The sequence below is a fragment of the Equus asinus genome, chromosome 17, assembly GCF_041296235.1.
Source record: "Equus asinus isolate D_3611 breed Donkey chromosome 17, EquAss-T2T_v2, whole genome shotgun sequence".
Taxonomy (NCBI): Eukaryota; Metazoa; Chordata; class Mammalia; order Perissodactyla; family Equidae; genus Equus; species Equus asinus.
The window spans coordinates 9422112-9447427 of record NC_091806.1 but is presented as its reverse complement, the minus strand read 5'-3'; the positions used below and the strand labels follow the sequence as shown (position 1 = coordinate 9447427).

Sequence of the window (25316 nt, the reverse complement as noted above, 5' to 3'; positions counted from 1 at the left end):
AGCACAGTGACTATCTTCCTCAAGCAAAAGGAGAAAGATTGGCAACAGATGTTAACTCAGGGCCAATCTACCTCACCAAAAAAAAAAACAAAAGTGAAACAGAGTGACCATATGACCCAGCAATTCCACTCCCAGGTATGCATTCAAGAGAACTAAAAACATGTTTACACAAAAACTTTTGGATGAATGTTCAGAGGAATATTATTCATAATAGCTAAAAAGTGGAAATAACCCAAATGCCCATCAACTGATGAATGGATAAACAAAATGTCGTATATCCATACGATGAAATGTAATTCAGCCAGAAAAGGAACAAAGTACTGATTCTATGCTACCAAATGTATAAACCTTGAAAACATGATGCTAAGTGAAAGAAGAGAGACACAAAAGGCCACCTACTCTACAACTACATTTATACGAAACATCCAGAAGGAGCAAATCCACAGAGACAGAAAGCAGATCAGTGGGTGCTGCTGGGGGCACGGGGTGTGAAGTCTGGAGGCAAGGATGAAGGGCTGCCAACAGGTAATGGGTTAATTTTAGGGGTGATGAAAATGTTCTGGAATTAGATGGTAATGATGATAGTGGCACAACTTTGTGAATATACTAAAAACCAATGAATTGTACACTTTAAAAGAGTGAATTTTATGGTATACGAATTATATCTCAATAAAAAAAATAATAAAATAAGTCCACTGTGGGAGTCCACTAACAGAGAAAAATCCAGAAAGGTGATCTAAGCAACAAGTTTGCGAACCTGTCTTTCTTTCTCTGCACTTGCCTAAGGCTAGAGGAAAACATGTTTAAGGTTTTTAAAAATGTCTAATGGGGGCCTAGCCCTGTGGCACAGTGGTTAAATTCAGTGTGCTCTACTTCGGCAGCCCAGGTTCAATTCCTGGGCGCAGACCTACACCTTGGCAGCCATGCTGTGGCAGCATCCCACATACAAAATAGAGGAAGATTGGCACAGATGTTAGCTCAGGGAGAATCTTCCTCAGGAAAAAAATATATATATATTGAATGCACTTTATACATTGTCTAAATAACAAAATTTGCCATGCCTAAAGCAAGCTTCAGAATTTGGTCCCATGCCACATGGTAAAACACCCACACAGGAGAGAAACATCTTCTCTTTCGAAGAGTTCTCTTATTTCTCAAAGAATCCATAAAGGCTTCTATGGGGACGTTTGGGATGCTTAGGGAGTGGCTGTGGTCTTCTGTAAGCAAATGATTCCTTGAGACTCATTTCTGAGACCAAATGCTAACTGTACGTTTTTAAATCTCACCCAATGTCAGATGTCAATGTCATATGTCAACATCATCGTGTTTGTTTAAACACTGAGATTCCCACCATGAATTAGCACAATTTTTACACAGACTACAGCAAAAAAGCTTAGACAAAAGGCGCTGTGCATCCACGCTGCCAGCCTTTTCACTAACGCACATACCAAGAGTACAAGCCAACCACGTGCCAGGCACTGGGGACATGGCAGCTCAAACACAGCCCTGGCCCCAGCTTCACGGCACTTACAAAACGCCACGTCCGAAGCAGAGGGGCTGTGAGCGCGTCCTCACAGCAGGGCACGATGAGCAGTGCCCGAGGAGAAGCGCAGGCCACTGTGGAAGCGCACAGCCGGGGGAGGCACCCCAGTGCTCAGACAGCGCCCCCCGAGCAAGAGGTCTTCAGGCTGAAACCTCAAGGACAAGCAACCACTAGTCTGACGAAAATGAGGAAAAAGACTGCCAGACAGCGGAGAGTGTTTGCAGCCCAGAAAAACTGAGAGAGTAAAGCTCGTTCCAAGAACTAAAAGGAAAAAAACTAGAGATGGAGAAAGCGGTCATGTGATTGAAGGTCTTAAAAGACACTTTAAGGAGTCTAGGCTTTATCCTAAGAGCAACGTGAAGCCAACAATCAGACTGGGAGGTGGCAAGACGAGAGGAGGGAAACCAAACGAGGGCATTGAGCAACCCCAGGGCGAGATGGCAGGAACCTGGTGCAGGGCGGGGCGGAGGGATGGAGGAGACAGACCTAAGAAATATTTAGACAAAGAACCAAGGACTTACTCCTTTGACGTAGGAAGGAAGGGAAAGGAAGGAGTTAAGGACACCACGCAGATTCCTGACTTGGAAGGATGGTAGGCAGCACTGTAAATTTACTGAGAGAGAGAAACGGAAGGATAAACAGGAGGGGGTGGGGGGAGGGAAGGCGAGGGAGGTGGGGGGGCAGGAGGACAGGAGCCTCAAGGACCCTGTCCCGTAATGGATGCTTGACTGCTGTGACAGCCTCCACGTGGAACCTGGTTGGCACCTCACAGCACACGTGGCTGAGGCGAATGCACCTTACCCTGGTCCTCTCTCCGGGAGGTCCACCTCAGCGGACAGCGGACTGTAGACAGGGATGCTGACATCGTAGCCTTGTCGGTAGGTCCACGTAGAAAAGCCACCACCAGCGAGCAAAGCCCTGAAAGCAAAGGATCTTGTCAAACAAGAGAAAGAAAGAAGGTCTTCGTTCTCATCAGCTCCGTGGAAGGGGCCAGGAATACCTGAGTCTTAGTGCCCACAAGAGCTAATGTTTACTGAGGCCCTTTCCTGAAAAGACACCTCGCTAACTGTTTCCCATTCACATGCCCTGGCTTCAGCCGCATTCCATCCCCGAGCCACCTGCCTTCCTCCGGGGCCCTGAGGAGTCTTTCCTCACTTTTCACGTTTTTAAACATCACAGCCCAGAGGACACCCTATGAACAGCCCCTCTCCTACCTTATTCAGACCCCATTCACCTCTCCCAAAGGTCAAGCCCGACTCTTAAACACATTTACGATAACGGGCCTAACAACGGGTCTGCGCGGGGAGGACGGGCGGGGCGCTCACCTCCTGACCCACCGACCAGAACCTCGGGAGACAACGGGCACAGAAAGCAGCGGTGACAGCAAAGCATCAGGTCTCAGGCTGTGCGCGCCCCAGCCTCTCTCCAGCTCCTGCCCCGAGCAATTCTTCCCACTGTCGTCCAGAGCCACGTGCGAATCACGCGGCCTCCACCAGCCACTCAGTTTCACCAGCCCAATTCCCTCGACAGGAAGCAGAATCCAGAACGGGCCCGCTGGTGCTTTCCTTGCAGTTCCCATGCACTAGCTTTTCTTCTCCTTAATTAGAAAGCCGTGAACACACTGTGGCAACTGGATCCAGCGAGCAGGACGACACTTCATCAGAGAGAGGAAGCGGGAGTCCATCACGCCCACTGTTCCTGCCACTCCATCCCTGGGGCCCCACACCCATCGGAATCACTTACGGGGCAGAGTCCTGCCAGTTCCACCCACTGCACAGTCTGAGCCAAAAACGTCTGAGCTGAGAAACACACTTTTTGCAATATGGATGGCTACCAATCCCCTCCCTGGCCTGATGACAGCCTACACTCCCTTCTAACATGACCAGTTTAAGTTCAAAGACTTTCAAACCAACCCTGGAAATCCCACTCTGTTTGTTTAAGCTTTATGGAACCAAGAATTGGCTGGTGAGGTAATATGCAGGCTAAAATCTCTCCAGCTGCCAGTCTACTCTGTAAACTTAATAACCATCCTCAGTACCAACATGCGGTCTGATTTTCCTGATTAGCATTCAGCAGTGAATCCATCTGACACGAACCTGGGCAGGCTCCATGACGCTGATGGCAAGCAGACCGCAGGGGCCCCCTCGACCTCTGTGCAGAGCAGCAACATGGATCCAACACACAGGCACCAGGCACCCAGGTGAGCCGGGCGGGGATGACTAGGCAATTACACCCACGGCCCAGAGGAGAGGGGTGGGCGGTCGTGGGCAGACTCTGACCAGCCTTCACTGCTGCTCTGTCCCCGGAGCCCCGCACAGTTATTCTGTTCGGGGGAAGGGTGGGGTTACGCCCCGGGAGCGGGAAGGCCCGCAATCTGAGGCACACCTTATGCCACAGATCGATCACACACGTGCTCTTCATGCGTGATCCCGGAAAGAGCCACACCTGCAGTTAGTCACACGAGTCCACCCAGCCCTGTGACCGACAGGCCTTCAACTCTAAGGCACTGGATCTCCTGCTGCCAAGGTTTCCACAACATTCTAACAGAGGAAACACTGCAAGGGTGCCTCACTTTGCAGAACACGTGTTTTACATTGACTCAAAAGTGAGCTTTTGAGAAGCACATTCTGTTTTCCCATTACGTATCCCCAAATCAGAGACCAGTTCCAAAGCTGCGACAGGCTGAGTGGAAACCCTGCAGCTGAGAAAGAATTAATGTGGCCATCAGACTCGCACCAGGCCAAGTGGTGGTATCACTCCACGTGTCCCCAGCACGTCTCTCTGTCCCCAAGCCCTCCCCACACCTTGTGTACTCCACTACCCCTACTCTGGGGAGATCTCCTGAGTATTCACAGCGCCTGAACACACTTAAACCAGGCATGTAATCAGGCCAGCAAATGCCTCAAATACAAAGCCTCAGCGTTTGCAAAAAAAAAAAAAGCTGACCAATTCTATTGGGCATCCCTATTTGTTTACTGCATCAAACAAACTATAAAAAGATATTTATGAGACAGGTAAGTTTGAACAATGGCCAGATATTTGGTGAATATTTGGTGATATTAAAGAATTATTGTTAATTTTTTAGCTGTGATAATAGTAACTGTAGTTATGTTTTGTAAAAAGCCGTTATCATGCAAAGATTTAAATGGAAATATTTACAGATGTAATGACATTAACGTCTGGGATTTGCTTCCAGATACCCGGCAGTGGGTAGGAGTCCAGAAGAATGGAGACTGGCCCCGAGGGCCGATTACTGAAGCTGGACCAGGGTGCGTGTGGCTCCCTGTACCAGTCTTTGTTCTTCATAAAGGTTTGAAATTTCCCATAACAAGTGTAAATAAATAAATATACACCCACACAAAAGTAGAAATTTGTGAGAGATACGTGCAAAGAAAGGGTAATAAAAGTCCAAGTAAATGGGGCTGGCCCCATGGCCAAGTAGTTAAGCTGATGCGCTCCACTGTGGTGGCCCAGGGATCACGGGTTCAGATCCCAGATGCAGACCTACTCCACTCACCAGCCATGCTGTGGAGGCGTCCCACATACAGAAAAGTAGAGGACGATTAGCACGAATGTTAGCTCAGGGCTAATCTTCCTCAAGCAAAAAATAACAATAAAACAATAAAAAATACAAATCCAAGTAATAATATTACAGAACATACCTGAGAAAACAACGATCAATAAAGTGAGGCAGTGATGAGATATAATTTGCTCCCACTTAAGATAAAATGGTTATGTGTATACACATATGCGTTTGTGTATAAATCCATAGGAAAGAAGACTAGAAAAACACACAGTGCTTGATGGTATTTGATAGAAGTGATTAGCTCTCAGGAAGGGAGTGAAAAGAGAGGAGAGTTTGAAAGCATATTTCTACATTTTACTCCTTATGCTCTTGCATATTGTCCCAAGCTTACACAAAGAAGGTATCTGTGTATCATGTGTATGACTTTAAAAATTGAAGAGAAATAAAACCAGGTGTGAGCAGCATAAAACATGGATTCGCTGAGCAGACACCTCCTTCAGTCCTGGTCCTTGCATTTCCCAGAGTAAAATAATTCTAAAGTAATCACACCCACAACTTTAGATGTCAGGAGATCTTAGCAGCAGCCTAATCTAGTCTGTTTTCTAATTTCCGAATCATCTGATATGGAGCTCATGGTTCTTGCCTCCTCTGAATTCAGGAGCAAGCACAAAGGATAAGAAAAATTAACAAACAAACCCACTATTCCTCGCCCCAACCAGAAGACCACCTAGGTTCCAAAATGAAATTTCCCACTGCAGAAATAAAGGAGGGCTCCACAGTGATTCAGGACGTGCTAGGGGATTGCCTATAATCACTTACAAAAATCCACGCACGGGGAAAACGATTTAACCTCCTGGTCCTTAACACCTAAGCCTCGGCAAGAACTTAAACTTTCTCCCGCCTGCTTGACACTTTCCTGCAGAGAAATGAAACCGCATTTAACATGTGCACTTGATAAAAATAAAACCCTTCTCCCATGCACATACATATACCAAAATGTCAGCAAAAAGTGAAATGGCCCAAACAGAAATAAGCCCTTCTCCAAATAAACCCAGAGCAGCAGGTGAAGACATTGCCTTCCTTACAGCTCCTTCCCTTCTCGGTCTCTGAAGCATTCCACTCTCCCGGGACAACCAAATCCACAAAGCACGGCCCGGCAGGAACCCGGGGCTGAGAGCCAATCAGGGCCCCCTGTGTCCGGAAGGTTTCTGCAGAACTTCTGCAGCCCGACTGCCCTCTATCGTCTGAGACGGTTCCTACACCGAAGCTGAAGGCTGGTCCTGGGTGTCTGTCTCTTCTAGCGATGAATATATTTCCAGATAGAAACTCAACCGGGACTCTCGAGAATCACTTAAAGCAAAGAGGGCTTAGATTTAATCTCCTGGGGAAAAGCCATCCAAGCGTAGATTTTCATAAATGACAATGTTAACCTCTAACGAGCTGGGAACACAGCTGGCCTCCGGCCATTCGCTGACCTTCTTCAGTGACAAGGATTTTGAGAGGTAAACACCGACTATAATACATCTGGTTGTACACAAGTTCATGTATAAACTCACGACAACCCTTGGCCTTGAGCGTTGCCCAGGACTCTCACCTTGGGCCCATGCTCTCTGTTCTCAACTGAACCAAGTGCTGGGGAGGAGCCTCAAGCGGCACCTCATTCCCGAGCTTTCCAGTCCACGCACAAAGGGCCGACAGGCACAGAGAGCGAGCCCACAACCACAACCACCCCAGGCACATCTGCCTGTAGGAAGGTTTTATCAGGAAGGAAGGAAAGAAGTGGGCGGGGGGTGGGATGCGGGAGGAGAGAAAGAAACACAGGAAGGAAGGAAGAACCCCGCTGACTGAAACAACACAGTGAAGGATACTCTGAGTGCCCGTGTCCTGATACTGCGGCTTTGGGTGTCCCTTCCCACATGCACGCCCTCGTCCCTCAGTGAGCTGCGGCTCTCCTGTTGGCAAACGCTCCCAAACTCAGAGAGCTGACCCGAGCCTCAGGACCTGGCTGCAGGGGGTGAGGCGGCCGCACACAGGGGAGCGCAACCCAGGCTAAGAAAAAAGATGGGTCTAAGCAGCTGGGCTAGAACATAAGCTCCACCTGGTTCCCCATGACAGGCTTAAGCAGGTCTCGCACTTCCAAGTCTTGAGGAGGACAATGCTTTATATTAACGAACAATTTCGATAACAAACTGTGTCCCAGCAGGCTTAGGAGTATGATTTTCCACAGACAAGAGGGTCTCGCGTTTACTTAATCCTCAGAAGCCCATCACAGGGACGCCCCCAAGTGCGCCTACCTGTCTCTGGGGACATCCAGGGCCGTGTTATAATCGGGCGGACCTCCAGGCAACATGTTGAACAGCAGGTGGTTTGTACCTCGATCCCACCTATTAAGAAATTAAACACGTAGAAGTCACACGTCAACTATGAAGACACAAAACCAAGAGTCAGTCACCGGATGACGAGCAGCAAGGATCCCCAACCCAAAACAGGGCCACTTCTCGGATGTGCAAAGAGAATTCCTAGAAACCCCAGCAGGACAACAGGCATCAGCCTGGCCCCTCGAAAGGAAAAATGGGTGGGCGTCTACTTCGAGTCTGCCCACTACAGAACTGCTCATGACAATGAAAACTATCTGAATGTCCACCATTTTGTCAAAGAAACAAAAAATAAATAAAATACAGAAGCTGAGTTAAATACACTATGGAACATGAGTAAAATGGAATACATATACAACCCTAAAAATTACATAGTAAAAATATAAAATTATTTGGAAATATATTCACAGTATAAGGAAAAAAGGCAGCAAGAGTATGTACTGTGTGATGCCATTCTTCACAAAAATGTATATATACACACGTATATGCATATATTACTATATAAAATATGTATATGTGCGTATGTATACATTCTATGCAAAATTTATGCATATTTTATGCAAAATATTTTATGCAATGTGTATATAGATGCATACATAGATTTTTTCACACAAAAGATGACTGAAAAGTAATATTAAAATATTAATAATGATTCTTAGAGGCCGGATTATGGAATGAATCTTACATTGTCTTTTGTGCTTACCTGTATTTTCAGACTTTTTACAGCGAACACGGATTACGTAACTAACAAAGAAGGGAATATAGTATTTAAATTTAAAAGGAAAAGTATGGGAAGACGAGCTATCCTTAGTTTGTAAATCCTAAGAAGCTAGGAGCCCAGGGCGGTAGCACCAATGGCAGACCGCTTTTCACCGGTTCAGAGGCCAGATGCTCACGGCACTGGCCTCCTGCTCCAGCAAGTAGCTCATTCACGTCCCCTCCCACGAGACAGGAGCCCACAGCTGGAAGCCGCTAGACAGCAGACCACCCCCTTCTCCCTGCCCGCAGTTCCCTGAAGGACTCGACTCCGGTCTGCAGGAGTGCTAGATACCTCGAGAGCTGGGCCAGCGCTTGTGCGGTCTCCTTAATGCGGAGCGCATTCTGGTTAAGCACATCGATGGACGGGACAAACAGGCAGGCACGGTTGATGTCGTCGGTATAGTAGTCACTGTCTGAGATGGCCGTGAGCAGCTCGTTATACTCCCTGGAGATGGTGTTGCTGACTGGGACGCCAGAGTCATCCACGTACTTTTTCAGAGAGTAAATATACACCTTGATCTTATTCTTCGGGTTGAAGCCACAGCGGTAGACATCAAAACACGTGTGCATCCTGCAACTGAGATCGCCCCGCTCGGGGATGGGGCTGTCAGCTGGCAGCCGGACCACAGGCACGTCGCGGATGCTGCGCTTCTCCACGCTCCAGTCGTTGGAGGACTCGATGGAATGGGGCCAGAACTGGAACACGCCGGTGGCAATGAGGCCCAGGAGGACAATGGAGAAGAGGGTAACGTAGTAGATTCGGTGCCTGGTCTTCATTCTCGGGATGAGGGCCGGACCCCGGAGGCTGTACTTGACCGCCGCGCACATAATGACCCAGACAGCCCCCTCCTCGCACTCCTGGGTACGGGGCGAAATGAGAAAAGCGAGCTATTTAGGGCGGCAGAGGACACTTGAAAGGACTGCTCAGCTTCTAATGCGCCTCCTTCTTTCCCTTAAGTGGTCCCATGTAATAATGGAAAGGGATTTTTGAAAAGGGTTTCTTAGGCAAAAATCCCCTATAAACATATACAAACATGCATGTTGGTACGTATGAATATATGCTATATTTAATACTACAAACACTATTTAATGTAAATACTGATACATAATATAAAAATATAACTTTATACTATAAAGTCACATTCACTGAAAGCATAAGCTGGTAAACACGTGGGGCTTAGGAAGACCGGTGCTGACCAAGGGAAAAAATCCAAAGTGAAACAGCCAAAGAGAGCGGCTTCGTTTTGTTTGCAAACACTTGCCTAACATTAATTGAGGGTTCATCTGGACAAACTTGGTTCTTCTCAGCCAAGTTCTTCTCGAACGCTTGTTATGCTACAATCTGTTTGCACCCATCTCTTCATTCAGCCCTCTGCTGAGCACCCACCACGCACCGCGACCCAGCCAGACCCCGCCTAAGAGGAACTTCTAGTCTAACGAGTGAGCAGCGACAAACACAAGAAAATGCCAAATGTGAAAACGCCACTGAGAAAGTATCGATAAAGTGCCAAGGGGTATTAGAGAAGAACAGAGGAAACTTGGATCTTTCAATACACCTTGATGTTTTACAGTGAAGGGGACAGGTGACTCATTTAGATGGAAGGAGGGAAGAGAGGAATAAGGAGGGAGGGTGGGAGGGAAAGAAGGGCAGTGCAGCGGGTCACTTTCCAACGCTGCTTCTCCTCGGTGAACGTGCACACCACTTTTCCAATCAAAGATGGAATCTGTTTCCCTTCCCCCTGAATCTGGGCTAGCCTTTGACTTGCTTTGGCCAGAAGAATGTGGCAGAAGGCTTTTGGGGCTTCTGAGCCCAGGTCTTAAGAGACCCTGCAGCTGCTGCTTTCGTCCTCTTGGAAGCCAGCCGGCATGCCTTCAGGGCGCCGAGCTCCCAGGGGAAGGAACCTCAGGGAGAGCCCAGTGGAAACGGTGTGGAGCAGCCAAGCACATCCCCATGCAGCTCTGCAGACTGCAGAATCGTGAGCTCACACATGACTGCTGCTGCTGTTTTCAGCCACTAAGTCTGGGGTTGGTCTGTTACACAGCAACAGGTAATGAAACAGCCAATGGGCATCACTGACTGATACAAAGGAAATTCTTAGTCCTCAACTGAAAATGCAAGATTCTCCTGTAGATCACAACTTAAGATCCTTACCAAACAAACCCACCCCAACTGGGGCCTAGACACTGTGGGGTGTGGGGGGAGCAGAGCCTTGCTGTCCTTGCATCACGCGTCACAGATTTACCATGTTCCTGCCACAAGCTACCTTGGCTTCCACGTATCACAGTCCCAATCTACAAACCGGTCCCATTCTACTCACTGATCTTTCAGAGAAGCTACTAATATAAAGGGAAATAACTGAAAAGCTCATAGACCATCTAAGGTTTATCAACCATTGTCACTTTAGCTAAACGGAGCTCCCCCTGGTCACTGCCCACAGGGTAAAACTGTTTGCTGCCTAGCTAGGGGGGAACCGCCAAGACTTGAAGGTGCTGTCGCTATCAGCTTTTGGGTGAAATGAGCTGAACAGTCATGAATGATTTCGACTTGCATCTCTGAGACCGTGAGCTGGAACAGAAGAGACGGCTTGTCAGGGACTAATGTACGAATGTTCATACATTTTAAGCTTAAAGATTGTCATCTTTGGGGTATATACATCAGCCATTCAACATATGCTAACAATTCTATGACAGAAATGCAGGCATGACAGCTATTTCATTTTTTCTGTCATTCTAACAATAGTATGTCCCCAGCCTGTCCCCCACCCGCTACCACATCCCGGCCCCCCGAAGGCTTTCTTGCCACTCTGTGTGTCCCTCCTGCAGCTCGAAGATAGGAGGGTTCGGGAGAAATGCACACGGGGAGCTGCACCCACCAGTGCCCCAAGTTAGAACTTCCAACAGGCTCTCAAGGTCGATTTATATCCTGAATCGGCGGTTCCCAAACGCCCAAAGGCTGAGAACTGCACGAGGAGTTTGTTACAACAGAGCCCTGGCCCCAGCAGGTCTAGAAAAGGATCCGTCATTTTAGCCAGCTCCTCGGGTGTTTATTTTGTGAAATCAGGTTTGAAATCTTTACTAAAATCAGACAAACTACTTTTAACACAGTAGCTTTCAAAGGTTTTTTCAACCTAAAAGCTACAATAAGAAATACACTTTACATTGCGATCCAGTACAGACACAGGTGTGTGTGTGTGCATGTATCTGAAATAACAGGTTCACAAAACAATGTTTAACCTCAGCACGTCGCCACAGGACACACGATGAACACTACAGCTTTCTGTTCTGTTAGTCTATTGCTTTTTAAAAAAATGCTGGCCATAATCTACTAGAGCAAATATACCACCCAATAATGGGTCACCCCGTTTGAAAAATACCTACTTTGCATATTTCAAAACCGGGATTAATGGAATAAAAATAGTATCCACACATGAGCTTTTACAAATTTTCATGAGTTACAGATTATCTATAAAAAAGGTATTATCATAACAAAATAAATCCAAAGATAATAGAAGAAAATAAGTAATAAAAACACAGAAATTAATTAATTAAAAAAAATAAAGCGGCTGGCCCAGTGGTGTAGTGGTTAAGTTCACACACTCCACTTCAGCGGCCCAGGGTTTGCCGGTTGGGATCCTGGGCACAGACCTACACACTGCTCATGACGCCATGCTGTGGTGGCGTCCCACATACAAAATAGAGGAAGACTGGCACAGATGTTAGCTCAGCGAGAATCTTCCTCAAGCAAAAAGAGGAAGATTGGCAACAGATGTTAGCTCAGGGCCAATCTTCCTCACCACAAAATAAATAAATAAATAAACAGGATCAACAAAGCTAAAAGTTGGTTTTTTAAAAAAGACAAAATTGACATTTGATATAATTCTTGTAAGATTAACCAAGATAAAGAGAAAAAGAGCAAAAATATGCAGAATGAAAAGGGGAACATAACTGTAAATGCTGCATATATTTAAAAGATAAGATGATATCAATGAACTTATGTCAACCCATTTGAAAACTTAGCTGAAATGGAAAAATTCTTTAAAAATGCAACTTCTCAAAACAGTCGCAAGAAGAAATAGCCAACCTGAAGAGTTCTATAACATTAAAGAAACTGAATCAAAAGTGTAAAAATCGGGGCTGGCCCCATGGCCGAGTGGTTGAGTTCACACATTCTGCTGCAGGCGGCCCAGTGTTTCGTTGGTTCGAATCCTGGGTGCGGACGTGGCACTGCTCATCAAACCACGCTGAGGCAGCATCCCACATGCCACAACTAGAAGGACCCACAACTAGAATATACAACTATGTACTGGGGGGCTTTGGGGAGAAAAAGGAAAAAATAAAATCTTTTAAAAAAAAGAAAGTGTAAAAAATCTTCCTATAAGGAAAATTCCAGGCCCAAAAGATTTCCCCAGCTCTACTACACATTGAAGAAACAGCAAATCCAATTTTACACAGATTATTCCAGAGCTCAGATAAAAGCGGGAATACGCCCCAGCTTATTTTAGTAGGCTAGTATAATCCCTAATACCAAAATCTTAGACAAGTGGTTCTCAAAGAATGGCCTGGGGACTGCAGGGGGTCCCCACGACGCTTTCAAAGAGTCTGACCTGTTTTCATAATACTGACATTACTTTTTCACTATCATTTTCCACAGGCTACATGCTGTGTCTTATTGCAAAGACTGAATGCAGCAGTAGATACGAGAATCCAGCTGTCTTCTGTTAAGTTTTCCCAAACATAATGAAAGATATCAACTCGCAGATTCAAGATGCTCAAGTCCAAGGAGAATACAAAGAAAACCCCACCTGAATATGTCAAAGTAAAACCACTAAGAAGAAAGCCGAAGAAAAATATTAAAAGCAGCCAGAGGGGAGGAAAGTCTACCCCAGGAAGATTAAAAAGCTATCCGTAATAGGCAAAACTATAAAATATTTACAACACAATAAAGAGTATCTGACTTCTGGGCAGAAACTGATTTCTGAAACAAAATACAAAAAGTGCAAGCCATAAAATGATAAATTCCGTGTTACAGTGAAGAACTTTTGTTCATCAAAAGACACCAAAGGACATAAAAAGACAATCAAACCAGAGGATAATTATAATACATACAACCAATAAGGACTAGAACCAGAATCAAGAACTCCTGCACAGCCATAAAAACAAACAAAAAACAGCAAACTGAACAAAAACTCAAGCAGGAATTCACAAGAGGAAACAAAACGGGACATACACGTCTGAAAAGAGGGCCAGTCTCACTAACAGTCAGGGAAAGTAAAACCACAATGAGACATTTTCTACCCAGCAGCACAGGAAACTGAAAGACCCAGACACCACAAGCGCCAGCAGGACCCTGCGCCACAGGAACCCCCCTGGGAGCAGAGTGACCCGGCTCTAGAGGCCCGAGCGCTCAGCAGAAGGCTGGAAAGAAGCGGGGGCTGGTAACCAGCCCGTTAGAGTCCTAGCCATCACATTTTGCTTCCTACCTGTTACAGCCTGGGTCCCCCCTCCACCGCACCCCCACAAAACCCAGAAAAGCCAGAGACAGGGATGGCGGTGCAGGCAGTTTTCCTCGGGAGGTAACAGCAGAAATTGAGAGCACAGAGCAAGAAGGGAGAGCCGAGGGAAAGCCAACGAGGAGAACGTATGAAGGTGGTTGCTGCCTGGGCAGCAGGCTCTCAGGGCTGCTGGGAACCCCCTGAAGAACCACACAGAGGACGCCTTGTCCCTCAGAAGCATGAGAGGCTGGGCACTGACCTCCCCATGCCTAGCCACCATCGCTTGAGGGCCGCCTGGCACCACGATGAGCTCAGACCCTGAAGTCAACAGCGCTCAGAGGGTCCGGCGAGTATCCTTTCCTTGACCTCCAGTTAGTCGGATAAAGAGCTGCGGTTCCCTCAAGCAACCTGGGGAACACTTGTCCATGCTGGCAAAGACACTGCAGGGTACTTCTTCAAAGTGATCCAGCCTCTCCCTCAATCCATGGGACACAGATCTGAGAGCTCACACCCGAAAACCAGACGACGAACAGCGATTTTCCCACTGCGGCAGCTGACACATCAGCCTTCTGCCTGCCGGCTCCTGAGTGTTTTCTGGGCACACAAGTCGAGCGGTACCCTAGGCGGCTGCCCAGCTCTACTGCCCTTGGGAACACCATGCTCTATTAGCACCACAGAGAGTCAAGACACGCCGGCTGAAGGCTGGGCCTTGCCGCCCGCACAGGTACTGTGTCTACCTGCCTCAAAATCCCATCGTCCTCACAGACACCTAGGAACCTTATGTCACATCTCGTAAGCCATTCCCGGCTTACAGAGGACAGCCAACACTGAGCTTCTCAAAGGCACTGAGAAGGGTCCTGGTCCCTCACCAGGCATCCCATTTCACCAAAGAGAAGGGAGGGCACCCTCCTGGGGACATGCGCAGATGCTGCACCTCTGGCCTCGAGAAATAAATCAAACTCAAGGCCCCACCTCCCTGACCCTTCTCCCTTCCTTAACTCTCTGCCAAGTCAGCTCTGACCCGTCCACCTCACTTACTGGAGGCCGGGGTTCTCAACCTCAGCGCTACGGGCAGTGGCGGCCACATAATTCTTTTTTGTGGGGAGATGTTCTGCACAACGTGGAAGGTTTAACAGCATCCTTGGTCTCTGCTCAACAGAAGCCAGAGGCAACCCCTAGCTGTGAGAACTGAAAATATATCCAGACATTGCCAAAGACCCCCGCGGAGGCAAAATCTCGCCCAGCTGAGAGCCAAGGGCATCAGCCATGGCTGTGGCCAAGTTCAGGGAGCCCGCCCAGCAGCAGAGGACAACGCGCTCTAGCTGTCCTTGCCGGGTCACTAAATCCTGAAGCATCAGAGAATGCTCCCAAGGCCGCGACTCTCTCCCAGCCAGCTTTATAGTCCGCCACTGCCCACTGGGTCCAACATCCTCAAGATTCACTCCCACGTGCGTCTCCCCAGTTCCTGCTGGGTCACACAAGCCAGTCCTGAAGCTTTCAGCACAAAAGCTATTTCCCCGGCAGACGGGACTGGACTTCCCCACTTGGGCGACGCCGAGATCTGAAGGAAGGGGCAAGATCTCGAGAAGGGTAAGCAGCATCTTGCAAGGCATCCGCCTCAGGTGAGGTCTGTGCACAGCATCCAGGCAGGGGGAGGTGGATGCTTCTGCCGGCCCAGAGGATCTAAGGAAACCTGCGAGTTCAGAGTTCCCAGTGTTTCCACCCGAATGTCTGCATCCCAGGGCCCAGGGTCCCACTTCTTCCCTATTACAACCTGCCAAGACTGTGCACTCCACTTCCTCTGCAGTGCTGCCACAACTAAGATCATATGCTGGGCCTGCTTTTCGACTCAGCCAGCCCTCCAGCTGCAGGAGACGCTGTCACTGCGCCCTCTGTCTCGCAGTGTGGGCATGTGGCTGATCTGACCCGATGTGACCTCAAGGCCTCTGAGGGGGAAAACAAGAGCAGCCAGCTCCCCCATCCTGACCACCGCCCTCGTCCACACACCGCTCCAGAGCAGCCAGCTCTCCCATCCTGATCATTGCCCCCATCCACATACTGCTCAAGTGCCAGAGCCAGCGCCGTCCCTTCCACCTGAATATCACCCCACCCACCGCTGGCGGGGGTCCCACGACGTGAGGTGAGAGGGCACCATGGGCCATCAACACCTCACTGCCTGCCAGCAAGGGGGACCTTGCTGCCATCTGAGGGCGAGCAGTCCCAGTGTCAGAAGGCAGTGCTCAGGGCCCGCTTTCCAGACCCACTTCTATCCCAACTGTCTCAGTCTACGTTCCGCCAAACTAAGAAAAAGTGACATGGGTGCAAGCGGCTGGCGGACTCTGAAAAACGCACCTTAGGACCGTCCCCCTGAAGGACAGGAAGCTCTGGCTCCCATCCACCGGGGCCCGTCCCCTGGATGAGGGGGGCAGATGAGGGCTACGCCCAGAGACATAAACCCCCATTTCTAAGGTTGCTGACACAGGCTAAACGAGCTCCGGGGAGTCTGTGCCAAACAGCTGGGAGATACGGCGAGCGTCTGAGAATAAAAACTCAGTAGAAGAGACGAGGGCAAAAGCCTTCAAGAAAAAAGGAAAGGATGAGAAATGAAAACAGCCCCCTACAAAGTGCTCTCGAGACAGACCTGCTCTGTGAGCGTCCCCAGACCTTCCACACTCCATCACAGCGCTGGCCACACCATATTAACCAGGTGAGTAACTGCGAGTCTGTCTCCTCTTCTGGTTGCAACTTTTGTAGTCAAGAGTTTTTCACCTCTGCTTCCTATTCCCAGCACCTAATCCCATGTCTAGGACACATTTCACATCAACATAGTGTGCCTATCCCTCCCAGTTCCATCAGTGCACATGCTGTCCAGGGCCCATGTTTGCAGTTCTTATATGATGATGAACTCTGAGTATTTTTGTTCTTGAATTTAGAGTTTCCAAAGGGGAAAAAAAATATCACTAGGTACTTCCATAGACTGAATTTTCTGGCCCCACCCCTGAATACCCTCCTCCCTCTACACGGAGCTTCCCTCAAGAGGACAGACCAAAAGAAAGCTCCTTCTTTTTTTTTTTTTAAGGATTGGCACCTGGGCTAACAACTGTTGCCAATCTTTTTTTTTTCCTGCTTTATCTCCCCAAACCCCCCCTCTACGCAGTTGTATATCTTAGTTGCCGTTCCTTCTAGTTGAGGGATGTGGGATGCCGCCTCAATGTGGCCTGATGAGCGGTGCCATGTCCGCGCCCAGGATCCGAACCCTGGGCCGCCGCAGCGGAGCGCGCAAACTTAACCACTTGGCCACAGAGCCGGCCCCAAGAAAGCTCCTTCTAATGAATGTTTATTCCATGTAACAACATCACCTGGATCCAACAAGACGTCACACCAGAGCCCCACAACCTTTATCCTCCTGGAAACACATCGAACGTGCCCCTGCGACACAGCGCAAGCCTCTGGCTAGCTGTCAAGCACTGAGTCACCGGAAAAATCTGTTAACCCCACTCTGCTGTCAGGATGAGACGCATTTTCTGTTCCTGGAATTATTTATTCTAAAAATTTGCCTGAATGAATAAATCACCTTTCCTTGCTGCTTCAGGCTGTACCCAACCCACTTAGTCCAACGTTCTGAGTCGCAATCTCGTCTTTTTAAGCTTTTTAGAGAATCCCTCACAGCTGAACTCCCAGGGCCACTACTACGTTGGAATTTAACCCAACTGTGCCTGAAAACAAAGGAACTAAATATTAGCAAAAGCAGGAAAATCTGTGATTCACTGCCTTATCTGATAGCGTTTTTATAATTAAAGTCATGTTATGACTAACCGCCCCCAAAAATGGTTTCCAATAAAAAAAATACTGTGCCCTTCGGGATCAGCCCCGTGGCACAGTGGTTAAGTCTGACCAGCTCTGCTTCGGTGGCCCTGGTTCCAGAGTTCAGATCCCGGGCATGGACCTATACCACTCGTCAAGCCATGCTGTGGTGGCATCCCACACACAAAACAGAGGAAGACTGGCAACAGATGTTAGCTCAGAGTGAACCTTCCTCACCAAAAAAAAAAAAAATACCGTGCCCTTTGATTGTGGGAATTATACTATACATTATAGAATGCACATAATTAAATAACTAGCAACTAAACGTTACTGAGGACTGACTACATGCCAGGATCTGTTTCAAGAACTCTGTGTTAACTTAGTTAATCTTCCCATCAGTGCCATGTGACAAGGTAATTATTACCCTCCTTTTACAGACCGGGAAAGTGCAACAGCAAGGCTAAGCCACTTGCCCAATGTCACACACCTAGAAAATGCCAAAGCTAGGATTCGGAGGATGGCAGCTGCCCTGGAGCAGCACAACCTGACAAACCCAAATCTGTCCATTCACACCCGCCTCCAGGACCAACAGGCTTCACCAGCGGAAGTGAGAAGGACGGAAACGGAATCACCTGCTTTATGACCGTGAATAGCCTTTGAGCTCTGAAACTGACAAACCCAGCCTAGGTGAAGTCGCGAGAGCACTCACCTGACATAGAAGGTGAAAACGGACATATTTCTATTTCAAGACATCTTCAGACCAACAAGGACCCTTCTAGATTAGCACTTTCCGGCAAATTATTCGAGTCTGAAAACTGCATAGGCAGATCCGGTTCCCACGGCCAGGAGGAAAACTCGAAATGCCTCTGAGCTTCAAGCAGATGCCCAGAGCCACCTCCCCCCCGGCCCCCAGCTGGAGCACAGAGTCCCACCTCTGCCCACGGCATCCAGCACTGCCTGGGACGCCACAGGCCGCGGCGGAGCCCAGAGCGCAAGGAGTCCCCGGGGGAAGAACACAGCCCTGTCGCCCGAGGGAAGGAGGTGGCAGCGGGGAGGGAGGGGTCCCGGGAGAGGGTGGCGCCGCGGGGGAAGGAAGCAGCAGGGTCCGGGGAGAAATGGCAGGGGCGCACGGGTGGACAGGAGTGCGCCAGGGAGACAGGTGGGAAGCAAAGCGGGGCTGACCAGGGGAAGAGGCGGTGGGCGATCCATGCGCCCCCGCAGCGGGAATCACGTGCGCGGCCCGGGGGGTGGGGGTGGGGTCGCCCCGCGCGGCCCGCGCTGCCCCCGCCGCCCAGGAGGCCCGAGCCCGCCCCTCGGCGCCCGCCGGCCGTCCCGCGCCGCGCTCACCTCGGCCACGGCTGCCTCCCGCTCGGCCCGGCGCTCGGTCACCGGCTCATGCCGCGGGGCGCGGGCCACCGCCGCCGGGGGGGCTGCGTCTGCGCCGGCGACCGAGCTCGGCGGCTGACACCGAGGGCACTGCGCATGCGGGAGCGGCCCGGGCCCGCGCCCCCTGGCGGACAGGAGGAGTCAGGGCACCGCTTAGGGCCTCCCGGGCCGGCGCGCGACGCCCGGGCTCCACGGCGACAGTCCCGCAAAGACGGGCAGCCTCGTTCATCATGGAAGACACCGCCCATGGAAACAACGAGACAGCGTGCTTCACTTATAAAACTGTTAGGAAACGGACACAAATCTAAACGTTTTATTGTAATCGGTACGGATGAGCGCGCAACCTTCCTGGAGCGCGATTTGGCAGTCTCCATGAAACGTAAAATGCCATAACAATCCCTCTGCATGGAGATGACCCTATGAATATTCTCAACGATGTTCATCAAAAATATTCATTACAGTAGTGTTTCTAAGAATAGCGAAAAACTGGAAACGAGCAAAATAGATTATGGAACATGCTTAGAATGGAATAATGCAAGAACGCATATATATGTTGGTATGGAAATATGAAAGCAGGGTCCAAAACAGCTTTATGTAAATATATGTATACACAAAAACAGGGGAGAGAAAATGTATATCTAGATGCTTATCTTCGGGCATACGGCATATGTGCAAGATTTTTTTCTGGGAGGAATCCAAGAAGCAATTAACAGTTCGGGGTAGAGAAATTGCACAGGCAGAAATGGGGGACAGAGATTTTCCTTTTCATTTTGTTTCTGTATTGTTTACATGATCTAGCTTTCTACATGCACAGTAAAATCCCTGTCATCAGGCAGGAAGTGAAGTCTAAAAGATTCAATCAAAATTCAGAGTGATATTACTGAGAGGTTCACGAAATGACCCCATTCATTTCAGCAACTGGTACTGGCTGTGAAAACCATTTCCTTATGCCTTAGCACCATCTGGTGGGAGTTGTCACTTCCGGCTTAAATATTCATGGAGATGACTGAGTCTGGAGACGCCCTGGGGCTTCCAGCAGCAACGTGGTTCCAGGAATATTCGTGAGTTAATGCCTGCTTGTCACAGATCCAAGGAGACTGGGACGAGAGTATTCCGGAGATGGGGAACCCACGTTCTGCTTCGCCACATCCAAGGGAGCATTGTCTGCCCTCCAATCCATATTCCTCCCAAAATGATAGGAAATTCAGCACACATGCCCCATCTGAGAGCCGCATAGGTGGAGGGCGTTCTGTTTTCTTTGTTGTCTTTCTCTGTATTAAATATATGTATATGTCTTTAGTTAATCACTCGTTCTTTGGTTAAATGAAGACTGTCTGTGTTTAAGACCTGTTATGCACAGCCTCTGAGGAAACCGCCTGCCTGTCTCGTTCACTTTATAACCCTAGGCATGCATGGTGCACACAGTAACTGCTCAGGTAGTATTTTTTGAATGAATAAAGGGTGCCCAGATGCTGGAAGGAGCTCAATAAAAAGAAGAAAAATGCACAAGTAAGATTAGCCAAAGCAGAAGAAGAAAAGTGTCATCGAGAATATTAAAACGCTCCAGGGGCCAAAAGGGAAAGCCATTGCATCCAGTTGGAAAGGTATGGGAAGTCTTCATACGAGAGTGGATATCTTTGCAGGTCCTGGAGGATATTTAGGACAGCGACAAGTCGAGAGGCGACTGGGGCATTCCAGGCAGAGCAAAAAAGCATGAACCAAGGCACAGGTGTGATAAAGAAGGAGAGGCGATTAGAAGGAGCAAGTGGTTTTCATCCAGTGTGGCTAAAACGGTGCGACTACATTTCTAGGGGTAGAAACCATGCAAGTAACTCGAGAGGAAATAGTATGGAGACTGTGATAGCAGACGCTGCACGCTGCCCAGGGAGCTGAAGGTGACTGCCAGGAAGATTGGAAAAGGAAACCAGGAGACGGGACCTGAAGGCTCCGAGAAGGCGAAAAGTGGCCTAGCAGTCGGTGGTAAGAGGAGAGGCTGTAGAATGATGTCACATTCCTCACTTTGAAGGTACAGGACAAAGCAAAGACCGCACACCTACCCGCTCACCCAGCCAGTCGCGGAAAGTGGAAGTGGGAGTTAGAAAGGGCGTGGCTTTCAAGGAAAGCGGCAACATCAGGGGAAAGCGGGTCTACGGTTACGAGGAATTGCTAGTGTGGACTTGAATCCCACATTTACCACTTCCTCTAAATGACAGCAGCTTGTAAGAACGGAGAAAGGTGCCATCCGCTCACCGTAGCCTCACGTTCCGCATCCGCGGATGCTGTACTATGTTTAGGATCCGCGGTTGGCTGAATCCACAAATGCGGAACCCGCGAATACCCAGGGCAGAAGCAGGGGATTTGAGCGTCCGCGGATTATGGTATCCTCGGGGTTCCTGGAAACAATCCCCTGCGGATTTTGAGGGACGAGTGTATATTCCCCAAGGAAAAAGACTCTATGAAAGAACTGTGCTGTGTATTTCCTGTTGACTCAGCTTGAACAACACCGGCGGGCAGCCTGGCAGACTGGAAACGCCCATCACTACGAGATCCAGTATAATGGACGCTCTTTCAAATGGATGGCCGAGCTCACCGAAAAAAGGAAAGAAAATATACTGGGGCCGAAATGAAGCTGAAGTGAGAAATCTGAGCGTCGAAGCTACAACCCGGGCATACGAGGTGGGGAGTTGATACGGAGAAACCCACGGTAAAGCTAGGATATTGAAATGGAAGACTGGGAAACTTCGCTCGACATCAGTAACAATAAACAACAAAAAAACTCGTCTGTCTTGTCCAGAGAGTGGAAGAAGAAGAGACTCATCAAGCTTCACAACGATGTGGGATTTGAATATATGTACCACCAGGATGGCCCAGGAAGCTCCAAGACTAGAGAGAGTAACGTGATGAGTTACCAGCCCAGGTTGTAGCACCCAAACGCCCTTGGAGAAGGAAACATAAATTCCCCTCTGGAGGGTCATGCCCTCAGCACAAGCTGCCCAGGACTGCACAGATAGAACCCTGACAAACGTAGGCTCATGATCCAGAAGTACAAAGCACACGAAAAATAAACCAGTCGGCAGAAACTACAAACAGCAGAAATTTAACCCCCAAGAACTACAGATGATTGGTTCATGAGAAGTAAATATAAAATAAGTAAGTTTATGGTGATCAAAGACTTAAAAGATGCAACTGTCAGCATTAGAAAGAAACAAGATATGTTTTCAAAAGACAGAGGAGATTGAAAAAGTACTAAATATAAAACTTGAAATTAAAAATGCAATGCATAAGTTAAACAATAGATAAGCCACAATTCATAAACTGGGGTGTCGATCTAAATAAATTACCCAGAATGCAGATTAAAGAGGAAACAAAGAGATGGACTATAGGACTGGGAAGTTAAGAGAGAGGATGCAGGAAGAAAGCTCAGGCTACATCCAGAAGGCGGGAATGGAGAGAATGACGTTGAAGCAGCTTCCGAGGAAAGAGTAGCTAAGAATTTGTTGGGCAGAGATGATCACCTGTAATAAATGGGTAATAAGACTAGCAGCAGACTTCTAAACAACAACAACAAAATAGAAGTCATAAGAGAATGGTCAATGTGCCAGGAGAAGCTAGCAGTCAGTGTACAGTTGCATACCTAGTGAAACCATCTTTCAAGAATAAGAAAGACAGACATTTTCAGATCAACACAAATAGAAAGAATTTACCATCAACAAACCCTTCCCAACAGAATTTCTTAAAGATGTATTTCAGGAAAAAGAATATTAAAACCAGAAGAAAGTACTGAGATCGAGTAGGGATGGCAAATGATGAAACTGATAAACTCCCGGCTAAATCAGAACAAATACCGACTTGCATGAAACTATAAAAATAAAAATAACAAATTTGGAGATTAAAAACTAGGCCTTCACTCCCCATGTTCATTGCAGCATTATTTACAATAGCTAAGATATGGAAACAACCTAAGTGTCCGTTGATGGATGAATGGTATATACCACAATTTCATATATCTGTACGTAGACACATGCACGCATACACGCATGCATACACACAATGGAATATTATTCAGCCATAAAAAAGAATGAAATCTTGCCATTTGCGACAACATGGATGGACCTTGGGGGCATTATGCTAAGTGAAATAAGTCAGACAGGGAAAAACAAATACCGTATGATCTCACTTATATGTGGGATCTAAAACAAACCGAAAACAAGCTTATGGATAGAACAGATTGGTGGTTGCTGGGGGGTGAGGGGAGAAATAGATGAAAGGGGTCAAACGTAAAAAGAAAAAAATGTTGAAAGAATTTTGCAGTGAATACCCATATATCTGGCCATCTTTATTATGCAATTAATATTTTACAGTACTTATCACATATCGATCTATCCATTTGTTGATCCATCATTTTTTGCTGCACTTCAAGTAAGTTGCAGATATCAGTAGTCACATCTGAATATTTTATTGAATGCATATCATTAACTAGAGACCAATATCTTGCAGTTCCATGTTTCTTATGAGATAAAAGTTGTGCACAATAAGGTGCACACATTTTGTATTTTTTCTTTACAGCAGGGAATAACGACGGTTTTGGCAGGTGATGGGGCAAAAGTCGTGGCAGAAGAAAGGAGCAAAAAATAATGATTTTTCCTTTATACAAAAGCATAGTTCACATATGTTCATATAAGCACCTAAAAAAAGAGAAATGAACAAGGTAGAAAGCAAATATACAATAGAAAGAATTAACAAAAGTAATAGTTCATTGTAAAAAACTAATAAAAGTAGTAAAATTGATAAACACCGTTACCAGACTGACTGTTCATGACAGAAAGAAAAGTACAGAGAGCGAAGTTACCAATATCGGGAAAGAAAAAGGGGATATTACTACGCGGAAGCAAAAAGAAAGAAAAAGAACGTACCACTGGTATATGCAACAATGGAAATGAATCTCAAAACATTAAGTTGAGCCATAGAACCCAAACCCAAAAGTGAATAACTGTATGACTCCTGATTGGGAAATTTTATGCACGGAGCTAGAAATCAGGATAGTGGTTGCCCATAGGGGATTGGGGCCGACTCAGGAGTGTGAAGGAACTTTCTGGGGTAATGCAAGTGTTCTACACCTTGAGGGGAATATTGGTTACACAGATGTCTGTATTCATCAAAGCCATTGAATCCTACGATTAAGATCTGTGCCGTTCGTTGTATGTAAACTTTACCTCCATTTTTAAAAATTAATAGAAATCAGTGTTTTAGCAGAAGATCCAAAGACGTCTGAGGCCAGCACTAGACCTTGATGGTATTTGTGACTCTCCTAGGGATTTACCCTAAATAGAATTTTTTTTATTTTTTTTACATTCATATGGTTTAAAAAACAAAAAGCATTTAAAAAAACGAACCTAGGAAAACAAAAAATTAGAAAGAAACAGTAAAAATCCTCACTCTTGTCCTCGCTTCCCCTCCTCCCAGTTGCCCTACCCTGTAGGCAACTGCTATGCTCCATTTCTTATGAATTCCTCAGACTCTTGATGCAGAAACTAATGCCCTAAATTTCCACTTACAGTGATGGAGTCCAGGAAAACATGGTGTTAAACATTAAATATGCTATCGATAGTCTCATTAGAACTGTTATTAGAAAAATTAACATTAGAACTGGGGGTTCTGGGGCCGGCCCGGTGGCGCAGTGGTTAAGTTCACATGTTCCACTTCTCAGCGGCCCAGGGTTCGCCGGTTCAGATCCCGGGTGTGGACATGGCACCGCTTGGCACATCATGCTGTGGTAGGCGTCCCACATATAAAGTAGAGGAAGATGGGCATCGATGTTAGCTCAGGGCCAGCCTTCCTCAGCAGAAAAAGGAGAACTGGCAGTAGTTAGCTCAGGGCTAATCTTCCTCAAAAAAAAAAGAACTGGGGCTTCTTTTTTTTTTCCACCCAAAGCCCCAGTACATAGTTGTATATCCTGGTTGTAAGTGCCTCCTAGATCTTCTATGTGGGACACCGCCACAGCATGGCTTGATGAGAGGTGTATAGGTCCGTGCCCAGGATCCGAACTGGCAAACCCTGGGCCGCTGAAGCAGACTATGCGAACTTAACTGCTGTACCACTGGGCTGGCCCCACAACTGGAGGTTCTATTTGACCGGGAGGTCTTCACCCAAACTGGGGTTGTCCTGACTTCTCAAAGCACAATTTCTGGAGGAAGGAAAAAAAAAGAAAAACTAGCCATTAACTAAAATACTAGTTGACAATATCACCTGAGATGAAGACAAAGAAAGGAGTGAGAGTTAAACGTTCTAAGGGCTTTTCCATTTTCAGGAAGAGGATAAAGAAAACGATAAAAGTATGAATGTTAATAATTTAAGAGTATCTGGCAAAGTACTCATTTCCAGAATATATAATGAATTCTTGGGGCCGGCCCCATGGCTGAGTGGTTGAATTC

At 47.5% G+C, this 25316-nt stretch overlaps 1 protein-coding gene across 4 annotated transcripts in view; it reads right to left on the bottom strand.

Annotated features, from left to right (window-relative positions):
• Positions 1-18990, bottom strand: part of EXT2 (exostosin glycosyltransferase 2) — a 145679-nt gene extending 126689 nt beyond the window's left edge. For 2 of the 4 annotated variants that reach the window (XM_070487567.1, XM_044749638.2), the window contains exons 1-4: positions 18847-18976; positions 8496-9061; positions 7364-7453; positions 2345-2461 (exon numbers count right to left, since the gene is read on the bottom strand). In XM_070487567.1, coding sequence (XP_070343668.1) covers positions 2345-2461; positions 7364-7453; positions 8496-9031 — 743 coding nt within the window. In that variant the 5' untranslated portion in view covers positions 9032-9061; positions 18847-18976. Of the gene's footprint in view, positions 1-2344; positions 2462-7363; positions 7454-8495; positions 9062-18208; positions 18530-18846 lie in introns of those variants that run through there. The other 2 variants (XM_014861250.3, XM_070487566.1) reach the window with 2 other exon arrangements.
• Between the last annotated feature and the right edge of the window lie 6326 nt (positions 18991-25316).